The sequence below is a fragment of the Mya arenaria genome, chromosome 13 (genome assembly GCF_026914265.1).
Source record: "Mya arenaria isolate MELC-2E11 chromosome 13, ASM2691426v1".
Classification (NCBI taxonomy): domain Eukaryota; kingdom Metazoa; phylum Mollusca; class Bivalvia; order Myida; family Myidae; genus Mya; species Mya arenaria.
Window position 1 is genome coordinate 25972656 of NC_069134.1, and position 27882 is coordinate 26000537.

General features: G+C 33.0%; 3 protein-coding genes across 9 annotated transcripts in view; 1 reads left to right on the forward strand and 2 right to left on the reverse strand.

Moving 5' to 3' along the window:
- The window catches only part of LOC128213551 (receptor-type tyrosine-protein phosphatase kappa-like), a 46820-nt gene extending 34479 nt beyond the window's left edge, over nt 1-12341 (reverse strand). For all 5 annotated transcript variants that reach the window (XM_052919379.1, XM_052919378.1, XM_052919376.1 and 2 more), the window contains exons 1-5: nt 12242-12341; nt 4126-4272; nt 3045-3305; nt 1799-1942; nt 305-439 (exon numbers count right to left, since the gene is read on the reverse strand). In XM_052919379.1, coding sequence (XP_052775339.1) covers nt 305-439; nt 1799-1942; nt 3045-3305; nt 4126-4272; nt 12242-12320 — 766 coding nt within the window. In that variant the 5' untranslated portion in view covers nt 12321-12341. The remainder of the gene's footprint in view (nt 1-304; nt 440-1798; nt 1943-3044; nt 3306-4125; nt 4273-12241) is intronic.
- A 2018-nt stretch (nt 12342-14359) lies between these two features.
- On the reverse strand, nt 14360-21020 carry LOC128212836 (probable methyltransferase-like protein 24). The gene is made up of 6 exons (XM_052918182.1): nt 20888-21020; nt 20162-20241; nt 19633-19761; nt 17433-17507; nt 16904-17045; nt 14360-15727 (listed from the first exon to the last, which is right to left on the reverse strand). The coding sequence occupies exons 1-6, from the start codon at nt 21008-21010 to the stop codon at nt 15425-15427; spliced, it is 852 nt and encodes a 283-aa protein (XP_052774142.1). The 5' UTR covers nt 21011-21020; the 3' UTR covers nt 14360-15424.
- LOC128212835 (uncharacterized protein C8orf76 homolog) lies at nt 20833-27841 on the forward strand. 3 transcript variants are annotated; one of them, XM_052918179.1, is made up of 9 exons: nt 20833-20866; nt 22359-22463; nt 22805-22931; nt 24332-24444; nt 25256-25340; nt 25761-26238; nt 26485-26557; nt 26844-26963; nt 27543-27841. In XM_052918179.1, the coding sequence occupies exons 2-9, from the start codon at nt 22365-22367 to the stop codon at nt 27612-27614; spliced, it is 1167 nt and encodes a 388-aa protein (XP_052774139.1). In that variant the 5' UTR covers nt 20833-20866; nt 22359-22364; the 3' UTR covers nt 27615-27841. The 3 variants fall into 3 exon arrangements, with proteins under 3 accessions (XP_052774139.1, XP_052774141.1, XP_052774140.1); XM_052918180.1 differs by lacking the exon at nt 20833-20866 and adding an exon at nt 21105-21195; XM_052918181.1 differs by lacking the exon at nt 22805-22931 and having other exon boundaries at nt 20846-20866.
- The last annotated feature ends 41 nt before the right edge of the window (nt 27842-27882 follow it).

The following is a 27882-nucleotide window of genomic DNA, read 5'->3' on the forward strand; positions in this document are numbered from 1 at the left end:
AGTTTTGTTATTGGTGCTTTTTACAATTCAGGAATTGAAAAACCTACCCACACAGTAACGCTGAATATATAATCAATTTAGCATTGCATAAATTACTTGTGCGCATGAACAATTAGAGTAATGGTTCATTTCTAACCAAAATATGTCCAATACCAATGTGAAAAATAATTATGTTTGAATAAATGATGCAAAAAAAGCAATTAAAACAATATTTACTACAGATTTTTGAAAAGGTTTTATATTAACTACAATAAAAATGTCCACAACAAAAAAATAACTTATAACAAAAATATAGAAGTCTTACATTTCTTGCAGTAGAAACCGTGGAAACCCGGCTTGCAGCCGTGAACACACTGGCCAGTCTCGTGATCACACACATCATACAGACAGTTACCACACTTGTACGCACAGTCTATACCAAACGTATTCTCATCACACGCTGAAATAAGAAAATGATTTTATTGAATCTATTTTAACAGAACAATACCTAGGAGATATAAAAAACAAGAGCTGTCACAGAGACAGCGCGCTCGACTATTCCGCTGCTTTTCGGTGTATGGATTGAAAAGTTTATGGTGAAACATGCATGGATCACTGTTAGATTAGATTTCGATGCAATACATGATGAACTGAGATATTTACATAAATTGAATTGGAAATATTTGAGGTGGTACGCAAACTTTAACGTAAATTCTAAGTCAAAAAAGGGGCATAATTCTGTCAAAATGCTTGATATAGTGACCTCCTCCTATGTACAGGTTCGGGGCATGATGGTGTACAAGCGTGCAAAGTTTAAAAGCCAGATGTCAAAGGACTTTGAAAATATTTGAGGTGGTACGCAATTTTTAACATAAATTCTAGGTAGAAAAAGGAGCATTTTTTTGTCAAAATGTCTGATAGAGTTACCTCCTCCTGTGTAAAGTTTGGGGGCATGATGGTGAACAAGAGTGCGACATTTCAAAGCCAGATGTCAATGGATTTTAAAAATATTTGAGGTGGTACTCAAACTTTAACATAAATTCTAAGTCAAAAAAGGGCCATAATTCTGTCAAAATGCTTGATACAGTGATCTTCTCCTGTGTACAGGTTGGGGGCATGATGGTGAGCAAGCATGCAAAGTTTAAAAGACAGATGTCAATGGACTTTGATAATATTTGAGGTGGTACGCAAATTCTTAGTAGAAAAAGGGGCATCATTCTGTCAAAATGCTTGATACAGTGATCTTCTCCTGTGTACAGGTTGGGGGCATGATGGTGAACAAGTGTGCAAAGTTTCAAAGCCATGTGTCAATGGACTTTGAAAATATTTGAGGTTGTACCAAACTTTTACATAAGTGGTTACGCCGACACCGACGCTCGGGTGACTACGATAGCTCTCCTTATTCTTCGAATAGTCAAGCTAAAAATATATGCCATTTAGGGTAATATGCCAATAGCTGTCAAATTGGGAATTTTCCACTATAGATTTAGGAAATTGAAAATCATGCTCAAATGTTACAATAAGTTTGAAAGGGCATAATGGCAAAAGATTAATTGATTGAATTAATGAATGTTATTCTAACAATGCCTATGAGAGCAGAATCTCTACATTAGGACCTTTTTTCAAGCATTCATTCGTTTTTTTGCATTCTAATTGAAAAAAGAAATAATAGGCATTAAGTGCTATACATGTATTAACCATATTTATATAAAGTACTTAACATATGTTGTTAATATAGTAAGTGTTAACATGTGTTCCAAAATTCTGATTTGCAAGCTGAAATACTTAATCTGTTAACTACACAAAATGATGCACTTACGAGCATCACATCCAATCCCCTCCCAGCCGGCATAACATTTCTGTGACTGAGAACAGTAGCCAGTGTCCTTGTCACATACTTCTGTGGTGTTTGAACAATGACACTCCTTTATACAGTGGTCTCCATGCAGGAAATCAGGACATTCTGAAACATTTGTGCTTACTTAAAAGATTTGGACTCTGAACATTTTTAATAGGTAGTTTTTAACTTGAATGGTATTACAAAATTAGCCAGCTAACAGGCATTTCACTAAATTTCAAGAATATTATATTCAAGTTCAAAATACTGGAATAACTTCCAAACAGGGAATGGGTTGAAAACTTGAGCTGTATGATGTAATTGGCTAGAATATCTGATCTGAAGGATGTGATTGGCAAGAATATATGAGCTGTATGATGTAATTGGACAGAATCTATGAGCTGTATGATGTGATTGGTCAGAATCTACAAGCAGTATGATGTGATTGGTCAGAAACTATGAACTGTATGATGTGATTGGTCAGAATATATGAGATGCATGATGTAATTGGACAGAATCTACAAGCAGTATGATGTGATTGGTCAGAAACTATGAGCAGTATGATGTGATTGGTCAGAATATATGAGATGTATGATGTAATTGGACAGAATCTATGAGCTGTATGATGTGATTGGTCAGAATCTACAAGCAGTATGATGTGATTGGTCAGAAACTATGAACTGTATGATGTGATTGGTCAGAATATATGAGCTGTATGATGTAATTGGACAGAATCTATGAGCTGTATGATGTGATTGGTCAGAATCTACAAGCAGTATGATGTGATTGGTCAGAAACTATGAACTGTATGATGTGATTGGTCAGAATATATGAGATGCATGATGTGATTGGTCAGAATCTACAAGCTGTATGATGTGATTGGTCAGAATCTACAAGCTGTATGATGTGATTGGTCAGAATCTACAAGCTGTATGATGTGATTGATAAGAATCTATGAGCTGTATGATGTGATTGGTCAGAATCTACAAGCAGTATGATGTGATTGGTCAGAAACTATGAGCTGTATGATGTGATTGGTCAGAATATATGAGATGTATGATGTGATTGGCCAGAATATATGAGCTGCATGATGTGATTAGTCAGAATTCATACGAGCTGTACGATGTGATTGGCTAGAATATATGATCTGTAGGATGTGAATGTCTGACATCAACATACTTTTTGCTTTGGGGTAATGATGATAAACAGACTTTTAACAAGTACAAACCCTTAACAGTCAGTCCTGTACATTTTCCAAACTTGATTCCATTGTTGGTGTTGAAATAACACCAGGGAAACTCGCTGTAGGCTTTAACACTTTTAACCAAAGGATTACGGCAATAGGGGCCTGGTTTGGAATCCTCATTAAACAAGTAGTCATGTGATGGGGCTCTAGTGTCATTCCAGCTTATACATGTGTGGTTTCCTGTGGTTCCAAACTTCCCTGCATAGTGTGTTCCTCTGTCTTCTCCATAAATAAACTCATCAGCTGTGGAGAATAAAGAAAATAAGCTAACTTAACAATTTATTGAAAGGCATACAAAAGTGCATTAAATACCAATGAAAGTGAATATTCACTGATACAGTCTTAAATAAAGGTAATATAAGTGGATTGAGTTTATACAATGTAGGAAATATTAGCAATAAACTTCACTGAAGAATTTCTGAGCTGAAGCTTATTTATTGAAATTTCATGCCAATTTCAAGTGCTGCAAATCTCTATTATCAATAAAACTGATACAGATACCTGGAAGACACACATTCATGTTCAACTTTTATCTTGGCCAATAAAACTAAAACTTTCTAAAGCAGTGTTGAATTAAGGGGTATTCTTATACATTCTTAATCTGTTTAAGTTATTTGGCTAAATAAAAAAACAATACATGACCATGTTATGCATGTTATGATAAATAGGGACCTGTATATTACAAATAGTAAATGATATAATATGGAACTCCAGTTATTGTTTTGAGTTTCTGGCTCAAATTTGTAGCATAACAAGCTTAATTATCTTAGTGCATGAAGCCAAATTACTTGCTAACTGACTTTACGAGATAAAAATGGTATATTTTGTTCATAAATTCCTTTAAATTCCTTTAAAATTTTCTAAACTCTTCAACATGACAATATTACACAGCATTACCTGTATCACAAAACAAACTAGTGAGCTTAATAGCTTGATCCCATTATAAGAACTTCAGAAATAAAAGCCAGATACAAATGTACGTCTAAGTGTTTGAAGCATCCATTGTATAATTCCAGCTTTATCTTTAATACGTAAAAATTTCAAACAGTGCCATTTAACTCACCAAATTGGCATCCCCATCCGTAAAAGCCAAGGGCACACCCCTGTTTACACGTGCCCTTCTGTTTGTCACATTCCCCACCATCTAGACAGTTGCATGAGAAGCGACACTGCCAACCAAACTTCCCGGCCCTATCACATTTACTGGCCTCTGTAATATAGAATGTGAAGATTATGTAAAACACAATTTGAACCTTGTATTTATTTTATTGATTATATTCATCGACATGCTCCTAATTGAGCAAAAGTGGAAACAAATCTTAGTTGCTGCTAAAGCATTACGCATGCTGTTTTTGCTTATCTAACATGATTCTCTTTTTTTATAAATATCACATTGATCAAATGGACATTGTTATATAGCTTAAGTCAGTAAAATTCGCAAAAAATGGCAACTGTATATTTTTCTTCATACATGTAAGCTCATTTTTACTTTAATATTTTGCATCTACCTTGTATATATGTACTTGTACTGACTCATGATCATTTTTAAGACATTGGATAAAAAAAAATATGCTTTCAGGTTGGTGTTAACTTGTTACTGACACAGGGCCTTGGTTAACAAGTGTTAAATTTCCGTGATTCGTACAAGTATTTACAAAGCCAATGCCTAGAGGGAACTCGGCAATATGCAAATTTTGTGACTTAATAGAATGTTTGAATTCCGTAACAACACATTCCCTTTTGTATTTAACTGTTTTCTCGATTTTTTATAATAAAAATAACAAAAACTGACAACAAAGTAAATGTATTTTGCTCCATGCATGACTCAAATCAAAACTTATGCCTCAGTGCAAGTAAAATAATGATCAAGTATTCTTGCATTAAGGCTTTTTAGCTGAAAGAAAAAAATCAAGGATTATTTTTGTTTTAAGGCAAAAAATAAAAAAATAATGATTTTCCAACCGAGGGAGGTTTAACATCAGGCCACATTTTTATCAAGAACAGGGCAGCTCTGTTCCTAATATTTATTTTATAAATGGAAAGGCTGTTTTATTCGACCTGTAACATAGGTATAATAACATTTCCAGTGCACTTAAAGTGTCAACCTTAAGCAAAATAAGACTCCACTTTGTTCAAAACAAAGATTTCTATGTCTATACACAACATTGTGCATTAAACCTTTTTGTTCATGTTTCAAGATTATCCTTCACATTATTGGAGCACTTGCAATTAAATAAACATCTATTGCACCCAAAAGGAAAATAAATTAGATATTAATCTTTTCAACGATTTAGTCTTTATTGTACCATAACAAAGACCCATGCTTGCAAGGTTTAAAGGAATTTGACAATAACCAACAAGTTAAACAGAAATAATTAAAAGATGCTATTTGTAAATCAAATTTGGAAAAAAAATATCAACCCCAAGACATGAAACAAACCCTTTTATATTTCAAAATATATATATACATGTACTTTGAATCAGAGGATACTACACAAGTGGTGGACATTCAATAAGGCATTTATTAATAAAACAAATTTTCTAAAATTAAATAATTAATTAATACGAGCCTCTGCAAGTTTCTATCAATTTTAGTTAACAAGTTTACATAAAGTTAACATTAATAGACCAAGAATACTTGTGATAGTTCAGATTTCATTTATATCACAAATGCTTATGTGATCATTTCCAGCATTGAAACGTTTCCACATTGTGGACACTTAATTAATTTATGATGTCATTTTATTCAGGTATAACACTAGTTTTATATGAAAAAAATATATAATGATATTATTTGATGATGGCAATGTGATTTACGATATAATGTTAAGTACACATAATTTGAAGAAGTGTTTTCCTCTTAATTACATGAACATGCTGTATCTTCAATGTTTGTGTGACTCAGAATAATTATCCTTGTAGTTTTACTTTTTTAAGGTATTAAAATCTTCACTGACAGGCTCGGCATTACCAGGCTTTTTATCTCAACATTTATCAGACCATTTAATCATTGCCTTCAGGTAAATATTTCATCACCAGTACATTGCAGGATAATAAAATTCATTTATTTGTCCAACATGTCACTTTGTTTTCTTTAATTTTCCCCTAGAGTAATGATTAAAATGTCAACAAAGTTAGACACTGAAGTATGGTTCAAATAAGAGCATAGGAAATAATATTATAACTACAACATTCAGACATTTCAAAAGTTTGACTTAAGCATCAACAGACATACATGTTATAACATGTTCATTTGCATTATAGTTTCTGCCTACTGAATTTATTAGGAGAGATATTATATATATATAAATATTTTAACTGCATCTTAGTAAATGCACACGTATCATTGTGTTGAAGTTCTAGGCCACACTAAATTAATGTTCTGTTTATGGACTTATTTGTATTGTAATTTGGGGGTTATAAACATGGATATTTATGTTGAACTTTATTTTGCTTGCTTCCTCCATTTTTATATGGCAGAAATTTGTAGAGGGGAGAACAAGGTTATCATTAAGATGATAATAATACTTATCATTTATGTTGGAAAAAAATTCACCTCTGCCCACTCCAGTTTTGAAACAAAATGGAAAAATGGTACATTTTTTTACGTCGAAATTTCGGAGAACAAAAAAATCAGTTGGTGTGGCCTCTTGTAAAAATCTACCAAATTGCAAGCTACGAAAATGCTGAATAGTATGAATGTACATTGTATAAGAGTCTGTCTCTCTGTGTAGTTAATTAATATAAACAATTACACATTAATTGTATCTGACAACAAACTCATACTCTGGGAATTGTTCCAATAGAAACAATTTCTTGTAAACAAAAATCCTAATCTTCTTCTGTAATACAAGATGAAGCCATATATTTTTGTATGAATTTTGTATTTAGTAGTGTAGTTTCCTGTCAAAAATGTTAACTACAATATGACAGTAGTACTGATTTGAAGTTACCACTGTAAAATACCATGTTTACCATAATAAAAGCTTGCTTATCCAGCCAAGAGCTTTAAATCTTCAACTTCACAACCAGATAAATTGATGCTGTTTTTCTCACATACATGGTAGCTTATAACACTGAAAGGTCAGATTTTTAAACTAAAAGAAAATTTTAATAAAATTGCCTGTTTAGAACCAAAAAATACTACTGAACATGACCATCTTTATCCATTTTATATTAAAATGTGAATGTATGTTCTATTCAATCTTTATTTAAATACATGTATACAAGTAAACAAGACACAGACTTGTATTGTATAGAACTTCAACATTTAATAATAAATAGGTAATATATCATAAGTGGGTAAATTATTGCTCCCCCTGACACCTATAAAACATGATCAAAGAAACCATTGTTCATTATCAAAAACAGGTATGTGGTTTCAATGGAGGAAGACCTTTTGAACTCCTCTAACAGAAGCATATACATATGTATGATCATTTAAAACTCCCAAGATTTTTTTTGCTAATTTTTTGTGGCTGATTTTTTTTATCAAGGTACTATGTTGAATGTTTAGATATATTTCAATTTGTTAATATGCCTTTGTTTTTTTTATTTTTGTTTCTTTTTCTTTCTCTCTTTATTTTCACATCTTTCAAAATCTCTTCCTTCTTCTATTCATTTCCTCCATCCCTCTTTTACTATTCCTAGTAAAAAAAATTGTATGACATTGTTCAAGGACACACCTTTTTAAGGTAAGCAAACGACCAAACAAAACTTCACATATATATTACTCTTTGCAAGTCTACATTATGTAATACAATATGCTCCACATGTGCTTATGCAACATCCGATAGTGTTACACAATAGCATCAATAGCAGACTGATTCCAGTCTTTTGTCACCAGACAATCGAGTGTGAAACACAGCAGCTGTTTCTGAGTGCATAGTGTTTTTCTTAACCATATGTTTCAATCTACAAGACTGGTTAACTGAAACACACTGTTCAAGAAAACAGTATGCACCCTGTTTAACCGAAAAATTTGAAAAAGCATAATGTTTATTTTAATTACTTATAAGAGACATTATTAAACTCGTTGTACTTGGATTACAAATTAGTCTTCAAGTTTTCAATGAATTTGTACTTCTTTAAAAATGTTGAATGAATGTTGTCCAAAATTGTAAAAGAATCATCATTTCCATTGTACATGTAACTATACAAGTCAATGAACATTTTTCATTAAAAAAAATCATACTTGCTTACTTTATTTAAACCAGTCGTAAATATGTTACAAAACTATTGTATAACATTTTGCAGTACTTTAATTGAGCCAAGTTCAAGTTTTACCAATAATATAACCTGTTGTATTGTTATTGACAGACAGGGGACATGATAAACTATTGGAGAAATGGACAGATACTGTAACCAAATGCCCAAACTACAGGCAATACAAAAGATTGGAAGAATACTACTACATGTAGCTGCTATTACAATATACAGCAATTTATTATTCACTGACACCTCCCTAATTACTTCAGTAACACTATATACACATTTTCAACAGAATCCTTGGCCTAATTTGATCTTTTTTGTCTCATATTGAGTTACCATCCATCATGTTTGTCAGCTTATAACATCAATCTTAACATACCATTTACCTCAAAGGCATACCCAAAGAAGTAAATCTTCTTAAAGCACATTGTTGCATCTCCTAGGAGATGTGCATTTCTTATATGATTAATCAAAATGCAACGTACAACAGTACGGACTTCATCCATTTAAGATATGGCTTCTCGTAAAAAAAGTTAATATGTCATTAATTTTTACACACACTATTCATTTGAACTCATTATGTTACCTAAACTCATATCTTACCTTAAACTATTTGAGCAATTTACATTTTATTAACACAAGTTAATCATGTTTGAGCAACTTCCAGCCTATATTCAATGCTTTATAAACTATATTAAGAATCTAATTATAGTTTAAATTGACCACTTATTCAGTATGAATTATTGGTAGAAATACTTATATCATCTAAATAAAAAAATATTACATTCAACATTCAAGGTAGATTTAGGACAACTGTGGAATATTAGGAGAACTGGATGCAAGTGTGTTATATTCTAGTTTTGAGTGACTCCCACTTAGAGGTATCAAAATAATGGTATTTGACTATTTGATAAAAAAAATGGGAAAATTTGCTTTCAAAGATTTCAAAATGTTTTTCATCTTGAAGCAGCAACCGTTCAAAATATTTCTGTAATGTATTGCCAAGGTAAAAAAAAACCAATTGCTTGAATGTCATAGCTAAAATGTACATGTACATGTACCAGAGTACATATTGTCAAACTACTCGGTCACATTACAAGTTAATACAATCACTAATAAAATCCACTCTATTCTCATACACTATACTTCATGCAGTTATCCATTTGTGTACATATCAGTCAAAAGAATTCCTTTACATATTTCTATAATTTTGTTTCCTCTTCAACATTATATTCTATGATTTAACTAATTTTAGTTTCCATAACCACATATAAAAACTGACATACATGTGTTAAATTGTATTATCCGAAAAGCCATGATATGCTCACAACTCATTAAACTGTTGGAAAGGCCTCTCGTAAGTTGTTTATCTTCTTCCAGCCCAATCCTTATATATTGATTATTTTGTATACTATTGCATAATGTTTGTTCTGAAAATAAAATATGTTTAAACCAATACAATAACCAACTATCTAATAGTGACTTATTTACCATTCAAAATACAGTGCACAGTATGCACCAAATTCAGTGTTTGAGTAACATGCAAATATGGTGAGCTCAAAAAATTCCCACACTGGTGATGAAGCTAAAAAAAAGCGTCAAAAGCTTTTCATAGCAAGGAAAAATTATACAATTTAAAATTGTCTGTACACAAATGTTTAAAAGCATCTACAATTAACTTGGGTCTAAGCTCATTCTTCCAACAAATAGGATCCTCAGAGGGATTCCTTTTCAATTAAATCGTCTGATAAAACAACCAAATTTCCATTAAGTCATCACTAGGTTTTATTCAGTGAGTTATTAACCCTTTACTTCATGTAAACCTAAGCCATTTCAGGCTGCCAGTGTATGGCTTATCAGTTCATATCAGTACCCCTACTTCATAGGAGATTATTGATATTATTGGAATTTTAACCCTCATGTATTACAAACCTATTTTCTTAGTATTTCTTTTGGTTTAATCAATAAGTCATCAATGTAAAGTTTATAGAGAATTAAATTTCCAATCCAGTCATATAAATTTTATTTTGTTATCTAAATTATTTACGCATATTATTCATAAATAAACAGAAAAATATGTCAAATTTGATGAAAATTAATTTTTATTACACTTTTATTTATCAAACATAGCACAAAATATTATATAAACAACATATTTTTATAATTCATTTAATGCAACCTGAATTGAAACAAAGATGGACAGAATTAAAAAATAATTCACAACAAAGAAGCACGGTATATTTATATATATGAAACGATGAAAAAAAAGTTGATCAACAGTCACAGTACGTATAACTTTCGGTTATTTAACAATACAATGAACAAATAAAGTTATTATTCAACTACTAAATGAGGCCTGCATGTTGTTGTTTTCTAAATTTATATCGTTTATTGCATGTCCAGGTATTGTCATTTGGGTTTGATTTTAAAAATCCTCATTTCTCGTATCCTTGTGTGCGTGACGCCGAGGTCCGAATTCGCCATCTCGACGTCGTACTCAAACTAATTTTAATCGAAGCCAGAATGTTCCGATTCGTCAGTCAAACACTGAAATATAAATGACATTATTCAGGAATGTTGTTTTAAACTGAAGTTAACAAGGGCAGAAATTAGCTCTACATTGCATTCTTGTGTATTCGGAAACACGTGTTTCAACAGCTGATCGATGTTAAATTGGGTCATGTCAAATTTAACAATAGGGATAGTCATTATTTTATAACACATTTGTACTTACTTTCAATTTGTAGAAGCAGATGCGCATTTTTATGACCGGATTAGCGAAACAGAAGTGACACATATGTCCCATATAATGATTTATGGCCTTTGTTTATACAAGCCAGATGATTTTTTGTTTATCCAACATGGCCGACATTTTGACACGTTTTCGAACCATGACCTGTGACGTCAGGTGCGTGATCAATAAAATATAGTTTTTTTATTGGTAGTTAATTATAACTTGCAGTATTGTGTAAATTTCCACGAGGAAAACGAGAAACGAATGCCCACAAACCTGCGCAGTCAACGTTTTACGCATCTTTGATACCAGTGACCTTATTTCGCGATTTTCCGAAATTCTTTAAATAGTAACATAATGTTTTTTTTAGTGCATTGTATTTATCGATGTTTATACTTCATGAATATGAATTTATAGCGAATAAACAAGCATCAGGTATGAAAATAAATGCCCCTGCATTACGAATACGTAGGATTACGTATCTATGAAGCTATGGATAAAACGTTAAGATCCGTATCTATGAAGCTATGGATAGATAAGTAAAATTGCGTATCTATGAAGTAAAGGGTTAAGCAGTTGGTGCATGCACTGGGCTACTAAAGAGACATTTCCGCCTACCCTTAATTATTAAGTATCTATTTTTGCTTTATTGAACAATTAATTTTGAAGCACGGATGCGCCTGGCTTTTGTAAAATAAATGATTTAGCAAGCAAATATAAACAATAACTATTACTTACTGGATTATATCCAGCAAAAATCATTAACAAAATGATGTAATTCCATCAGAGCCTTTTATGCCTTTTGCAGTTTTTGTACTGCAATTTTTTTACCTGACTCACCAGTACAGCACACAAATAAACCTGACAAAAAACCACTGCGGCTATTTATATGTCATACAGAAAAGATCTGATACTGAGTGCTTTCACTTTAAATAATATTTTCAAAAAATGAATTAAAAATAAATTTTTACATGCTTTAAAAACTAATAATATTGTATTTTTATTTGAAACTTTGGTTGCAATGAACTCTTCAATTGCAACATAATTTTTCATTTTTTTGTTATATCTAAACAGTCAATTAACATAACATAAACACTTTCAAAACGCATTTGTTAAACACTTCTTAAAACAAACGACAACATTGAGTCATAAGTGACATGTAATGACAGTCATTTCAAGCCAACATAACACAAAAATTAATGGGGAAAAATAAATCATCAAGCGATTTACCCACCAGACTTAGCAAAATATCCACAATTGACGATGAAAACACAGAAAATAATACAGAGACATTTCGGCTTTCCTTTCGCCATTTTCCATAACTAAATTTTCAGAGTACCCTCCCTTGATTAAACAGCAACCGTATTGTAAAATGTTTCTAAATAGAGTAACATTTTGTTTCCAAAGATCGCAACGGTTAAATTAAGCATTTTATACCACAGACATATAAAAAATAGCGTTTATAGGTCTGTGATGATACAATTGATTTTTAACCATCAGCGTTGTTGGCAACCAGCAAATATAGCTGAGGTTTTCAATGACAACCTTCAACAATGCGGCTCCACAAACACTCTGCGTTATGAGAAAAATGAGGATAAGCTGTATACTTACTGATAAACATATTTACTATAAAGATTGCCTTGTGGTCAATCGACCACCCCAATAGCTCAGTGGTAGAGCGTTTGCTTTGGATGCGGAAGGTTAGTGTGTTCAAACGCCGGCTGTGTCAAACCCCAAAACGTTAAAATATGGTACCAGTAGCTCCATTGCCTACTGTTCAGCATTTCAAGGGTAGTACTGGAAAAATGGTGCATCAGTACTGGTTCAAATCATGAATGTTGTATCCTGTGTATTAATGCTTTGCCCTAAAATAAGCTAGGGTATCACACCCGGTCTCTTGTATCTCACTCTGCTTCTATGAATCTTCCAATGTCTGGATTTTACTGCAAATTGCTGTCACTTCTAGCTCATGTCACTTATGGCATGTAAACACAAATTAAGTCATGATAGTGTCATGGCAGGGTCAAGCCATAATGCAGCCAATTGGCATAGGCATACCTGGATAAACTCACATTAACACAGTTGAGGTCAATCATTCATTGCTAGTGGGGGTGATGGGTTTAATTGAAGGCCATATCATCTCCTGTGATGTCTCTTCAGAGGAAAAAAAAAAACGCACTAAAAACAAGAGGCCCATAAGGGCATATACTCCACTGGGATGGCTTTTGGTCATTTTTAACATGACCATTGCTAAGGGGCTACATGTATGCCCAGTCATACATAGGGTGATCTTGCTGGTTTTCGGAAGAAGCCAGGGTTCAGTCAATATCTAACTACTGTTTAAGTAAACATCCAATATTAAATGGAAGCTCTATTTTGTTAACAAGTTAAACAAGAGTGCCGCGCAGTGGACACCAAGTGTCCCCTACTGGTTTAAAGTCTTGTGAAAAGGATGAGCGTGTCACCAGAGAATCGCCATGAAAACTTTAACAAATCCTACCAATAAATCAAAGTTGTTCAAGTCACCCCAGCCCATATGATACTGAACTAATGGCATTTACAGTAAACTTTATCCATAGAAATGCAACAGTTTTAGCTGTAAAACCTACCTGATCACCCATGTCTACTTTTGAAGTATTGCCCTCTATCCACATACTGAGTTTCATGAACCTAGCTTTTCCAGTTATCACAGGACCAAATTGGCTACATTTTTAATGTCAAGGGCAATAACTCTGCATTACCTTGTCTGACGAAAAAAAAACATGCATAATCTCCATATTGCCCTCTTTCCACATACTAAGTTACATTCACCAAGCTTGGATACTTTTTTTAATTATCTCAGGACCGTGCATTTTTTCTGTCAACAGCTATATTTTTAATAAGTTAAGGGCCATAACTCTGCATAACTTTGTCTGACAAAAAATAAACTAACATGCATAATCTCTATATTACCCTCTTTCCACATACAAACTTTCATTAATCTAGCTTTGATAATTTTTGAGTTATCACAGGACCAAATTGGCTATATCTTTAATACGTCAAGGGCCATAACTGTGCATTATATTGTCTGGCAAAAAATATATACTAACGTGCATAATTTTTATATTGTCCTCTTTCCACATACTAATTTTCATTAACCTGGCTTTGGTACTTTTCGAGTTATCACAGAACCAAGATTTTTGTGGACAAATGGATGAACAGACAGACTGAGGGTAAACCTTAAGTCCCCGCTGGTGAAACCAGTAGGGGACTAATTAAAGCAATTCTGACAATTTCAAGGGCCATAATCCAGTCATGCATAGGCGGATCTGACTTGTTTTAGAGAGGAATTGAGGTCTCATCAATATGTTACAACTGTGCTAGTAACTTTAATGGTTATTTTGACAATTTCAAGGTACATAATCTAGTCATGCCAGAAAGAACCATTATTTAGTCAGTACTACTGTAGAAGTCAAGTGAAAATCAATCAATCGGTACATCCAAAAAAGACAAGTAAGAAATAATAAAATAAAAAACAACAACTGACAATCTGAAAAATGGTTGTCTCTCTTAGGCTGTAATTTTAGACTTTGCTACAAAAGCAATACTAATAATTTCAAGGGCCATATTATCAAAAGGAACCAAACTCTCATGAATATCTAACTACTTTATAAGTTTGATTCAGATACAATAAAATCTAAAGACATTATCGCGTTCACAAGCAATTGTTTTCATACACTCTGACGGACACACAGACAAAAGTTCGGCCAATAGAGCTTTTAATAAAAATCAAATCATTGGAAACAAGTTTAGTGTACTTTTATGGGCTATCCCAGACAAGATCTCAATGAGCCATTAAACATTATTCAAATAACATTAAGACGTTTCATGTTATGTTGTTTTTTTCTTTTAATATTTTTCTTTATAACATACCAGTAACTGTTACAAAATGGAATTATCTAGAATGTGAGGATATTATACTTTACATAACTATATTCCAACTTTTCTTATAAAAGTGACAGGGGGCCTTTAAACAGTATAATCTTCAACATGCATGTATAGTTGGCAGGCCTTATACAAGAAAATGACCAATCACGGTCATCTGAATTTATATCTGCTTGTTTTACAGAATAAGATCATCTTTCATGTAAAAAAATATATTTCAGTTCCAGGCTATGAAGTATGGTATCATATAAGTATTGGTACAGACCACTTTGGACCTCCTGACATTAAAGCGAACTCCAAGTCAGCCTACAAACATTGAATGGACCTCACTATAATGCAAGGAGGCCCTCAGTGGTCTGTACCATTTCTTGAATAAGCTATATATTGTTTTATATATATCATTTTTATATGGAAGACTTTTATACACAATCATGATGATACTAATAGCTACACAACCATTTATAATGGATGATAACATAGATGCATGTGTACACTATGGAATGTAAATGAATGACACTTCATGGCAACCAGCATCATCAACATGCTGTATCTCAGATTGAAATTTGCACCACATATTTCTGTGAGAGTAAAAAATCTTAAATCCATTATCATACAGCATTTTTAAAATGCCTAAACCCTGTATGTACTCCAGTTTTTCTGGGTCTCCAGACATTATTGTTATGTGAAATTCTACAATTAATTGTTTCACATTTTTCAATCCACCATTTTCATATATTTGTGTCAATGAAAGCCACTCATACTTCTCAATGTCTATCTTCAAAACATCTAGTTTGTCCTGAAATGTAAAACCAATACACAATATTACTAAAATACACTAGAAATATCATTACTCATATCAAAAAAGCCATTTACAAACCTCCCCTTTAATTAGTGACAAGAGCTGGAACAAATTCATGTAACATAAATTTCAATGACCAAGAACAAAGAAATAATACAACTAGCAGCAAATAGAAACATATTGTATAGACTCACAAAGACTTAACCAATCAATATTCTAACATAGTTTACCATTATATTAGAAAGAAAAAAAACACGACACTTTACCACAGCCTCTAAAGAAGTGTTAATAGTCTCATAGATAAGACATCTTTTCCAAGACAAGAGCGCCCCAAGTGGATGCCAACTTTTGTCATTTCTGATTAGTTGAAAAGCTAATAACATTAAGAAGTTATATCCACCTCAATATAACAATGTCTATCTTCAGACATAAATAAAATTAATAAAATCTTCAGAAGTAAATGATCTTCAGACATACATGATATGGCTTTTTTCAGACATTAATGATATGGCTATTTTTAGACATAACTGACATGGCTGTCTTCAGAATTAACTGAATATAAGTATCTTTCATGGCCGAGAGTGTTAGATATGTTCATTCCGACACGAGCCTAGGATGTTTTGCAGAAACGAGGTTTACCTGCCCGAGGGTCGGGATGAGCCTATCTTACTAGAGTGGCTATGGTAGATGCATTTTCTCCAACCTCAGTTAAACAAAATTAAGTAATAGTGTATTTTTTTGGTGGAACTCTTTTGTGCTTAGTGAAAATAATTGCGTATGGATATATGCGATAATTCGTGGTTGTCATGGATATGCGCACAGTGATTCAGATTATGTTAATAGTCAAATAGGTCTTTAAATAGTTCTAAGGAGAGTGAAGCATTATTTCTTGAACGGTGCGTGAAAACTGTTTTATAGTGACATTTGAAGCTAGAAATAATTAATTAGCATTCTAAATATTGCCACAAGACACGGTTTCCATGAGGCTACAGATGACAGTCTTCAACAAGGGATTTAATTACAATGTGGCGACCATTAAAAATGAGTTCAATACGGGCATTTTATCTTCGCCCATGGGCAAGATAAGAATTTCTAGCATGGTTAAATTATTGGATTAACTTCTCTGAGGTGGGAGAAATGGTTATCTTTAAACCCAAGCACTAAAACCAATACCTGCTCATGGTTGTGTTTCTTTAAGAGGTCTTGTAGAGTGCTGACCTGCCAGCCATTCTGGAATTTCTCTGTTGTCTCAAAGAGCCCTGTCTGGTAGAACCACTTCCTAGTGCCTCTAGAGCCTTCTGGGTATTTGTTCATACTATGGAAACAAGGGAACATAAGAAATCTTAATAATTTAGAATTACTAGTGACCTAGAAAGTTGTTTCATTGAGACTGTACACTTATATCACCAGCATTAACCACTGAAAGTTTGAAAAACATTTTCAAATCCCCCAGTGCATGGCCAAGTTAAAGCCTGGACAAGCTAAAATACAAGGAATGTTTACCAATGACCTTTAGGTGTTACTTTGACTTTTGATCCACTTAAATGGGTCTAGCACACAACACTGCAGCTAGTCATGGTAAACATTTGTGCCAAGATATATTTTGAAATCCCCCAGTGCATAGCAAAGTAAGTGCCAGGGAAAGCCGATAGACGGGACAAATATTTAGCTTTCATTTGAACTGCAAATTTTCTATGTATACCTTGGATCAAAGGAGTAAACATCACATCCGTATCTGTCAGCTGCCATATCATCAAAGCTAAAATCATTGTTGATCCTTAAAAGCAAGATAGAAATAAAATAAAAATTATTAAGGTATACTATAGAATATACAATTGCGTGAAATTTGAATGCCTGGGGACCTCATAATATTTTAGTATCATCTGAACAAAATACAAGAATCTTTATTCAAAGTTGGGTATATATGATAACAAGAAACAATAGCTCAATGAGCTTTATTCTGACATGATAGGGGTTTAAAGGGCTTACTTCGAAAACTTTTTTTAATTAATTCAAATTGAGTTATTAAACCTACTACTAATCTTTTATGAACAAATGCCAATTAATCTACAACTGGAAGATATACATTTAAACAGATTTTTGTAAATCAAACCCTAAAGTCACTTAATTTTCATTAGTTTTATTAATGCTTTTCAGTTAAAAAGCATTATCTGTAATATTCTTAAATAATGGTTTTCAACTTGTGATGATGTTTTATCATTTTGTTGCCCCTTCTAATGTGTAGAGGAAGTATATGATAAATATATGTATATGACAAGAAGATTACAAACACGCCTTTTTGGCAATTAAAGATTGAATAATTTGGTCATTTCATGTCAGATTTCTGTTAAAAAAAAAGAACAAGAAACTGTAATAACTTTATCTAGAATACAATTATGTTTTGTAATTAAAGATTTTAATAATAAACAAACAAATTCGTTGACTTGATATCCCCCGCCTGAAGTAGATGGAATTGAAATCAAGTGTAATATTCAAACCAAAACATGCAAAGCTGTTGCAGAGTGATCGACTCTTCTAAAATTGGATATGTGATATGAATCTGTTTGCAATTATATTAATAAAAGAATATTGTGCATAGCATTTAGATTTGACCTAGTAACCTAGTTTTTGACATTATGTTACCCAGTTAGTCAGTCAAACTAATTAATTATTTCATCAAGGCAAACATTGTGACAAAATTTCAAGGAAGATTGGACCAGAAATATTACAAAATAAAATTTCTAGAGAGTTAACATGATTTTTTTCAAACATTTGAGCTGATGACCTAGTCTTTCCTCATGACATTGTTTCAAATTATTCAATGATTTTGTCAAGGAAAACATTCTGATAAAAAGTTTTATAAATAAAATATTGGACCAGACTGCTACCTATAGTTTGTTCCCAAGATTTTCATTAAGAGTTCATCAAGGGGAAACATTTTTATAAAATAAATAAATATAAATATAAATGGAAATAATGTTCGATAAGTAATGGACCAAATATAATGTCTTCCAAAAATTTTACAATGTGACCTAGTTTTTGTACCCAGAACACAATCTAACTAATCCCTACTACGATTTGGTTCAAATGATATGGATCCAGAAAAAAATCTAAGCTTTGACCTACGGTAGTGACCTATTTTTTTATCACATGTGACCCAGTTTTAAATTTGTCCAAGAGTTCTTCATGGGAAACATCTTGATTAAGTTTCATGAATTTTGAACCATATATAAAGCCACTAGTGTGTACCAAAGATTTTTCTATGATTTGACCTAGTGACCTAGTTTTTTTACCCCATGTGACCCAATTTGACAAGCAGTCGAGATTTCATCAAGGTGACCATTCTGACTACATTTAAACATTATCCGACCAATCCCTAACAAGATATAGTATCGGAAAGAAAAAAAGTCATGGACGGATAGAAGGACTGATGGGCGGGGGGACTGTATGCATAGTAGAATGAGTAGAAGGACGGAATGATGGATGGATGGACAAAGTCAAAACAATATCTACCTCCAATAACCTTCATTTCGGCGGGGGATGAAGAGCAATACCTTTTCACCTTTTCAGATGATACCAGCATGACATGGGTCACCAGGCATCAAATTTTAACATAAGTGCCAATAGCTTATTTGTACATCGGAAGTAAAACTTAATCATCCTTTTTACATTTTGGTAAGCCATAACACTTCCTACTGATCTTGTAATTCCTTAGTAAGGAAAATTCATATTAATTAATTTGTGTTTGGTACCATTCAATTTAGGCTTATCATAAAAAGTCAAAACTAAATTATCAATCAATCAATCAATTGGAGAACTGTGTGCACTCTGAAATCCTTATATACAAGGTTTTTTTAAACATCATTTCTCTCACATCATTTGAACATGACAAACCAAAATACCCGAATGAGTACACGAGACATGGTCTGGATGGCTTGACATCAGGATCCTCACACACCTCCCAGCCCCCTTCTCCCAGATTCCCGATGCGCACTATCCTCTTACATAGCACCTGCACAGTGTTGATGTACCTGAGAAAATAGATATTAAAACCATTGTGCAGTCATCTTTGTAAAAGTAAATGGGCTTTGAAAATGATGACAGTACCATAAGTGAAAGTTTGACAATTTGATATTTTTGAAAATTATATAGGTCGACAAAAGAAGAAATAATTTTCAAAATACTTATTCAAGAAATAGAAGTTTATGCTTGGTAAGGTTAAAATAGGCGTCTATTCTCAATAATCAGAATCTAATTTAGGGATTCTACTGAGAGAACTGCGTTATTAAATTTATATAGTAAAAAATATCTTGACATATAATTATTTGAACTAAATAGCAAACAAACCTTGAATTATTTGAAACAATAAAATATTGAATTTGAATTTATAAAGTCCTTTCAAAGTTCATGTGTACAATAAACTATACAAACTTATGATACAAAAGGGCGAGTTCTGCATGTGACATAGAATGCATTTCCTGGATAGATGGAAGGACTTCCCTCTCCTGCCCCTGAAAATTTAGAATAGATTAGAAAAATATTGTTATGATAATACAATAGAATTTGGCTAGTTCTTATTTGTCCACATTAAAAGAAACAAAAGTAAATTACATCTGTGTAATGCACCAGACAATTGTAACCACGGCCCCCCCAGGTCCAGGGAATAGCGGGGACTTTGACTTTCGGTCCAGCCAAGCCCAGATAAATTCCCCACGAACTGCTGGAAAATCCCCGCCAATCGCCTCAGCACCCCAGGGACCCTAGGGAAGGCCCATGTCCCCGCTATATTTGGCGCGAAGACAAAACAACTGCATTTATAATAGGCCACCTGGAAGGTAAAAACACGGCCCATTTTCCCGGTTTACCCCCGGACCTGGGGAGCCGTGGTTACAATTGACTGGTGCAAAATACAAAATTATGTAGTAGACAGAAATCAATCATGCTCAGACAATTATGCAGTGATTATAAACGGTAATACATTTTCTAAAGTGTCTTCAGTCTAAATAACTAAAATTTAATGTTAAAATTCTGATGGTCATTGAATCAAATGCAAAATAATTAGTGAATAAGATTTGAAGGCAAATAATTAGTGTAATGTAACCTTTTCTTTTAAGAGAGCAAGCAAAAAATAAAAAGGTAAACACTAATTTCTGTTACCTTTCCGTCGTCCCATTTTGCCCCGAAAGGAAGCAGGTCAGATATGTAGAGTAATAACAAAACAGATACAATAAATAAAATCACAAATCCTGCTCGAAGTGACTTTCTCTTTAAGAATGTCATCCTTTTTCGCGACTCATGATTAATTGCAACACTTTCAGTAAATCATGAGTAAATCAGCTTATCAATCTACAATCAAGTGATAATAGTCTTCTTCTAATGTATTGTGATAGTTCCTTCTCCCGGTTTATACTTCGTTCCTGTGAAAATGTACGAAATGTACGCTGCTTTTTTCCTGTTTCTCTCGGGTAAATATTGCTACGGTTAGATATAACTATTAGATATATTAAACTTTTATTAACTATTAGATTTGTGGATTGAGGACCAAATTTTATGAATTTTAGAGTTCACTCAAAAGTTTGAAATACCTATTTTGCGCATGTTTATTAAATCAACGTAATTGCCCAATTGTGATTAAATGAGTAACTATTTTACATAATAATAATTATTACATTGAATGACACAAATTTTGGAAGAAAGGTACTCCAGTCAGAGTCTTGGATTTTGTCTTTCAAATTTTCAATTCCATCATCACACTTTTTGTACTCAGAACAATTTTAATGAAGCTTACACAGTGCTAAGTTCTTTTATATCATATACGTACATTATACGTTTACACCATGAGAGTTTTTATCATTGATATACATGCATACATGCCATATCCCCCAGGTGGGGGGGAATCCCCCAGAATTCCGACCCATCCCCTGGTCCCCTGCCGGGGGATCCATATCCCCTGGAATTAAAAAAAGTTGTTTTTTTTTAAACTTGCTTAAGGTTGACAGTGGAAAGCATCCATAATATTATGAGTGTGAAATTCCATGAAGGACCATGATGACTAAGTCCCAAAATTATTGTTATTAGAGTGTATTTCTTCTTATATTATAAATGTTGATATTGCGCAAAATTTCGCCGCATAAAAATCCCCTGGTGTCATATCGAAATCCTCTGGAATCAAGACCAAAATCCCCTGGGAAGCCTCTCAGAAATATGGCATGTATGTACATGTATATATATAAAATATATATTATAGTATATTATTTATTTGGGTACTGTATAATAATAATTGGCAGGGTTGTGGTTGGGTAGCTGAGTAGACCTTAAAATAATAGATGTTCAAAACAGGATTCCTCCAATCCCTAAAGTGAAGGATTTGACATATAAAAAAATCCGTCCGTAAAATTATTTGGACTAAGTAGACACATGAATCATTCTCTGAACACCAAATTCCGTTGCTGAAATCATAAATTTGCACATTTGACCTATTAAATATATAAAAATATGACTGTGCACCTGTCCACTTCAATTTTGGTCAATACCATTACTGGTTATCATATTATTGCACATATAATCGATAAGCATAGTAAAGTATAGTATAATATTTTAACACTTGTTACCCTGTCGTGTTTTTCAGGCAAGAATGGAACTCGGTCTAGAGTTTGATGACAGCGATTTTGCAGAGAAAATGAAAGAAAAACCTGAGCTTAAATCTTACAATGCAAACATATGTTATCAACAGGTAAATGTGTTTTTTTAATAGTCCATAAATTTATGAAGTCAGATCTAATCCCAATATGGCTTCATTGAAAAATGAAATTATCTTTCAAAACAAAAAAACAAAAAATTGGGAAAAGAGTCGATATATTTTAATAATTCTCAATTCTCATTGGTCAACAAATAAGTGCAAACACTAAATCAATAAACTATTTAATTACTTTAGATTCAAATTTTCAGTTACATACTATGTTTTCTGCATTAAAAATATTTAAAAAGACTATATATTTATTGTCAATGTATCTTCAATTTCAAATGTATTCAGTTAAAAAAAAAATGCCATTTCAAATTAAATCATATTTCCAGTGGTTTCTCAGTGAAAAAGCAGAGCAAGGTAAAAACGACCTCGCCACATTGAACAAATTCAGGGCTGACTTTTACTACATGAATGGGAAGTTTGAGGAAGCAGTGGCATGTTACATAGCTTCTCTTGGTGGGTTTTATACTGTCAATAACAGCAATGACAAATTCTTGTGTTCTCATCCTTTTGGTTTTACACTCTAAATACAGGGATGTGATTTGTTCGCGGATTTCGCGGAATTCCGCGGATCTAATGGCCCCAGAGACACACCCCCCCCCCCCCCCCCAAAAAAAAAAAAAAAAAAATTTACCTGAAAAAAATTATTTGGTTGCTTTTAGTTGTTAAAGTTAATTTTTTCAGTTTGCTTCAAATTTAAAGACAGGAGAGCCCTCAAAAGAGCTTCTAAAAAGCCATTTTTTCTTCGACAGCAGTGCGCTTTTGACCCAAAGAGCGCCCTATAAACCCATGGCCGAAAAAGTTTCAGCCCTCCGGCTGCCAGGTCAATCACATCCCTGAAATAACAGCACTAATAAATTCTTGTTGTCTTACCCTTATCACACATGTAAACTGGAGAAAGTAATTTAAATCTTTTTGTGCTCCCCGAAGGGTGAGCATATAGTTGCCGCATTGTCTTATTGTCCATGGTTCCATCCATCCTTCCTTCCATCACACACTTGTCAGGAGAAAAACTTCAAACTACTTATGGGATTGAAACAAAACTTGGTATATAGATAGATGGCAATGAGAGGAAGAGCAGTGCACAAGAACCATAAACCATAATGCATGTTAATAATGTTATCTCCCCTTAACCATTTTTGCATGATTGGTGCTTGACCGGGCCATAACTTGGAAAGTACTAAAGGGATTGAAATGAAACTCCAAATATAGATAGATGGCAATTTGAGAACTTGCAGTGCACAAGAACCATAATCCTGCCTTGCATCTTTTTAGATATCTCTCCTTAACTTGATATATTTTTTTAAAGAATGGGTACTATTCATGACCACATCTTGGAAAAAAATAAATGGACTGAAATGAAACTTGAAATGTAGATAGACAGCAATAAGAGGAAGTGCATTACCAAAGAACCACAATCCTGCCCTTAGTTTTTTAGTTATATACCCTGAAAATCTGGTCAGGCCGTATCTTGGATATTTGTGAATTTCACTTGCTGCTTTATTTTATTTCTTGAAATTTACATTAAAATTTAATTTTCAAACCTGCCGATATCCTTTCATATTATGAATTTTTCACCTTGTGTATAATAATTCTACAACCATTCACACCTACTAGCACATTGTATTACAGTTTCTGCCTTTTCATAAAAAATGGAAGTATGGGGAGCAGTGATATTCTTGTTGTTTTTGCTATGTAAAGACAAAAATTTAATAATGCATATTTTTGGTAAAAAACAACATTAAAAGTGATGTGCATTTTGAAAAGTATGCCACAATGATTTAAGTTTATAGTTTATTTTTTATTTGTAAGAACAGATGAAGAATGTATTTTTTATTTATTTCACTATCCATCAGAAAATTTAAGCAGCCAGAACAAGTCAATGAGGCGAGAGGTACAGGAGTCTTTAATCAGGTGCTACCTCCAGACAGGACAACTACGGCAGGCAGAGGAGGGGCTAGAACAACTGGTATGCTTTTGTTAATCTTTACCGTTTAATTTGCTACCAATAGAACCCATATTTCAAGTAAACTAAATCACCTTTTGGCCAACATTCAGTACAAGCATCATGAATCAAGACTTTCAATGAAATTTTACAAAGCATGTTTTAACTATTATTTTATTTAAATAAAATACAAAAGAGAAGTTTTTTTGTAGGACAAAAATGGAAAAAAATAATAGAAAATATGCCCAACTATCATTTTAAATTGAAAACGACAATTGAGATATTTTAATAAAGTTTTCTGTGTAAATTACTAGAAGCTTTGTACAGTATGTAGCTTATTGTTATCCCCTGGAGGAATGGAAGGTGTTGGTAAGGGGATATTGTTATGGCGTTGTCCGTCCGTTCGGACCCATATCTTGGTAGGCATTGATCAGAAAATGTTCAGAATGTTCCCCTTGATCAAATCTCGACCACTTGTAAAAGTGGGTCACATGGGGTCAAAAACTAGGTCACTAGGTCAAGTCTTAGAAAAATCTTTGGAACACTAGAGGCATTATACATTGCTGAATATTCATGAAACTTAATCAAAATGTTTTCCTTGATGAACTCTTGGACATATGTTAAACTGGGTTACATATGATCGAAAATTAGGTCACCTGGTCAAATCCTAGAAAAATCTTGTCAGGAACCATATCATGGTAATGATTGGTCAGATTATGGTTGAACTTGGTCAGGATGTACCCCTTGATGAAATATGGACAGCTTGTTTTACTAAAGGTTGCGGTAGTGAAAGAGTTATTATAGTTATTGGTTTTACTAAGTGATATTTTTACAGTTGCCTGACTGTGTTACTGATGACCACTACTGCCAAGCCCTCATTTTGAAAAAAAAGATATACAAGGAATCTGGGAATATTGAAGGTTTGTTACTAAAATGATGTGGACAAATCACATTGATATATAATATACAACAGAATTCATAATGCCAAGAACAATGCAAGTATTTTCTTGCCCTTTGTTTTCAGCTTCTCTTAAATAAGGAGACAAAAGGAAAAATTATGAGCTCGGCTTTGTTTTAATCCATTTTAATATATTATCTATATAGTTGAATAAGGCATGATGTTGCATATATACAGATAAAAGAATGAAAACAACAAGGACATTATTGCGTGACACAGAAACTTTGTCTGGATGTCAGTATTTAACTGTAATTGCACAGTATTTCAGACAAAAAAATATTTGACATATGTAATGAGCTTAGCTATTATATGAACATTTGATACAAATTCATTAAAGTGGTGAAACGTTCATGTAAATCAAGAAAATTATTGACTTTTTCAGCTGAAGCACAGTCCATTCATCATCTACTATTTCACCATCCAAACAATTCCAACTTCTGGGCCGATCTCGGTGACTTGTATGGTAGACAGCTTGCCTTGAATGACAATAGGTCACATACAACTAACTCTGAGCAATCTAAGACCGAGGTGTGGAGGACTGGAGCTCATTTGTGTCCTGAATGTTCTAGTTATGTTGAGAAATCAACAGCAACTTGTGATTGTACAGATACTCCTGGTTCTGACAATTCAAACAAACTGAGCTCCGGACAACAAGAACCTCGAGATTCCTGTTGTGAGAAGGATACTTGTAGATGTACTGACCCTACTAATAGTGCGGATACGCCCAACATTGAAGGGCTGAATTTGCATACCAAAATTGATCCAAAAGACTATGAAAAAGTAAATGATGGCGATGAAGATGGATTATTTGTTGGCATTTGCCCCAAATTGGCAATTCTCACATGCTACAGTAGAGCAAGGTAGGCAGAATAAGATTTCACTACATAATACTTACGGAGTAAAGGAATAGACTTAAATAATATTGATGATTGTTGTGGAGATTGTTTTTGTTATGTCGGACCTGAAAGGACGTTACCTGATATTGATTTTCTTAATTTTACTCTATAACACTCATATTTCTCATGCAACAAAATACATGATTAAAGTCACTGTGTAATTTCTAATGATATTTACATGATTGTTTCAGTATGAGTGATATTTTTCAGGTTATTACTGCAGTGTGTACACAGCACTGTAGGGTCGTTTATTAAAGACAGAAATACAGCCTTTGTTAGACAGGTGAGGACAGGAAGAAATTGAAGTTTTAAATGTTTTCTTATTTCATTTGATAAAAATTCTTGTGTTGTTGTTTTTATAAAATATCATATTTTGTTATTCATATTACCACATGTATAAAAAAAGTGATATTCTTCTTTAGAATGATGTGTATTTTTATGTAACTGTTGCACACATTTTAGAGTTTATGTATCTTGCCATTTATTTATATATTTTTGAACTTGTACTCTGTTCATTTATTCTTTTATCTTAAATATCTGTTTTAATGCATAATGTGAACCATTTTCAGCTGGAAGAGAAAATACAAAATCTGCACCTCAAAGACAGTGTTGTTGAAGCTGCTGAGCAGTTTGTTCGAAATGACCTGTTTGAAGATGATCGATTAGAAGAAACAGAGAGCAAAGAACAGGTTTGTACAATGGTTTTCATATCCACTCATTATGCATTTTGTATTTCTTAATCTCACCACAAGGTCATGGGGTCAGGGGCCACTCGGGCACATTCTGCTGGTCTCTGAAAAGGCACCAAAAATCGTTTTACCCAGTAAACAGACTTTTTAAAGAAATTCATATCAGCTTACAGGCGTGTTCGCAAATACGCAGTTGGGTAATGAAGTTTTGACAGGTCAAAGTTTTTGTCACACCAAAAATCCCTAATTTCAAATAAAATCCAAAGTGGGGTAGGGAGTAAATGGGTTAGGCATAGATCTGCGTAATCCCAAATTGGCCTTAGCTAGGGGCCTGGCTTATTGCTAATTCAAGCTGAACTAAGGTAGTCAAACAATAAAAGAAAAACATTTCTAATTTTTGATGACTGCATTCTTCTAATACTAAGAAATCTAATCTATTAAAGCATCAAATTTACCAGTAAAAGCTAATAAAGTATTGTATGAACTAAATTCCAAAAGTAATAGAATTATTTCCATTGTGCATTACTTGTATATCATAATCATTATTCTTGCATATTACTAGTAATATATATTTTCCAGGCATTTAGTGATGGGGCTGTGACTGTTTTTGAATTCAACCAAAGATGGTTCTTGAGGGCAAAGAACTTGTAACAGCATTCAAATGTCGTGATATTTGACACTTTATTTCTCCATGATAATTATACATTGATTCGTTTTGTTTTATCTACCAGCATTATATTGTTATGAAGTTTTGATATTATTTTCTGCTGTATATTCCATTTTAATTAAATTGCTTGTTCATTTTTTTTAAATTTATTTGCCCTATGAACTATATGAACTACCGTAAGTTTAAATTATCAATACATTATTAAATATGACTTCTGTGTCTGCGTTGTTTTTTTGTTTTTTTCTGGAATAT

Excerpts from the sequence above, each read along its gene's own strand:
- LOC128212835 (XM_052918179.1), top strand. The coding sequence starts at position 22,365 with ATGGAACTCGGTCTAGAGTTTGATGACAGCGATTTTGCAGAGAAAATG. Across the intron at positions 26,239-26,484 it reads ACATGCTACAGTAGAGCAAG|GTTATTACTGCAGTGTGTAC; the intron begins GTAGGCAGAATA and ends GATATTTTTCAG. Across the intron at positions 26,558-26,843 it reads ATACAGCCTTTGTTAGACAG|CTGGAAGAGAAAATACAAAA; the intron begins GTGAGGACAGGA and ends AACCATTTTCAG.
- LOC128212836 (XM_052918182.1), bottom strand. The coding sequence starts at position 21,010 with ATGACATTCTTAAAGAGAAAGTCACTTCGAGCAGGATTTGTGATTTTA. Across the intron at positions 20,242-20,887 it reads CAAAATGGGACGACGGAAAG|GGGCAGGAGAGGGAAGTCCT; the intron begins GTAACAGAAATT and ends CTAAATTTTCAG. Across the intron at positions 15,728-16,903 it reads AGAAACACAACCATGAGCAG|GACAAACTAGATGTTTTGAA; the intron begins GTATTGGTTTTA and ends TTTACATTTCAG.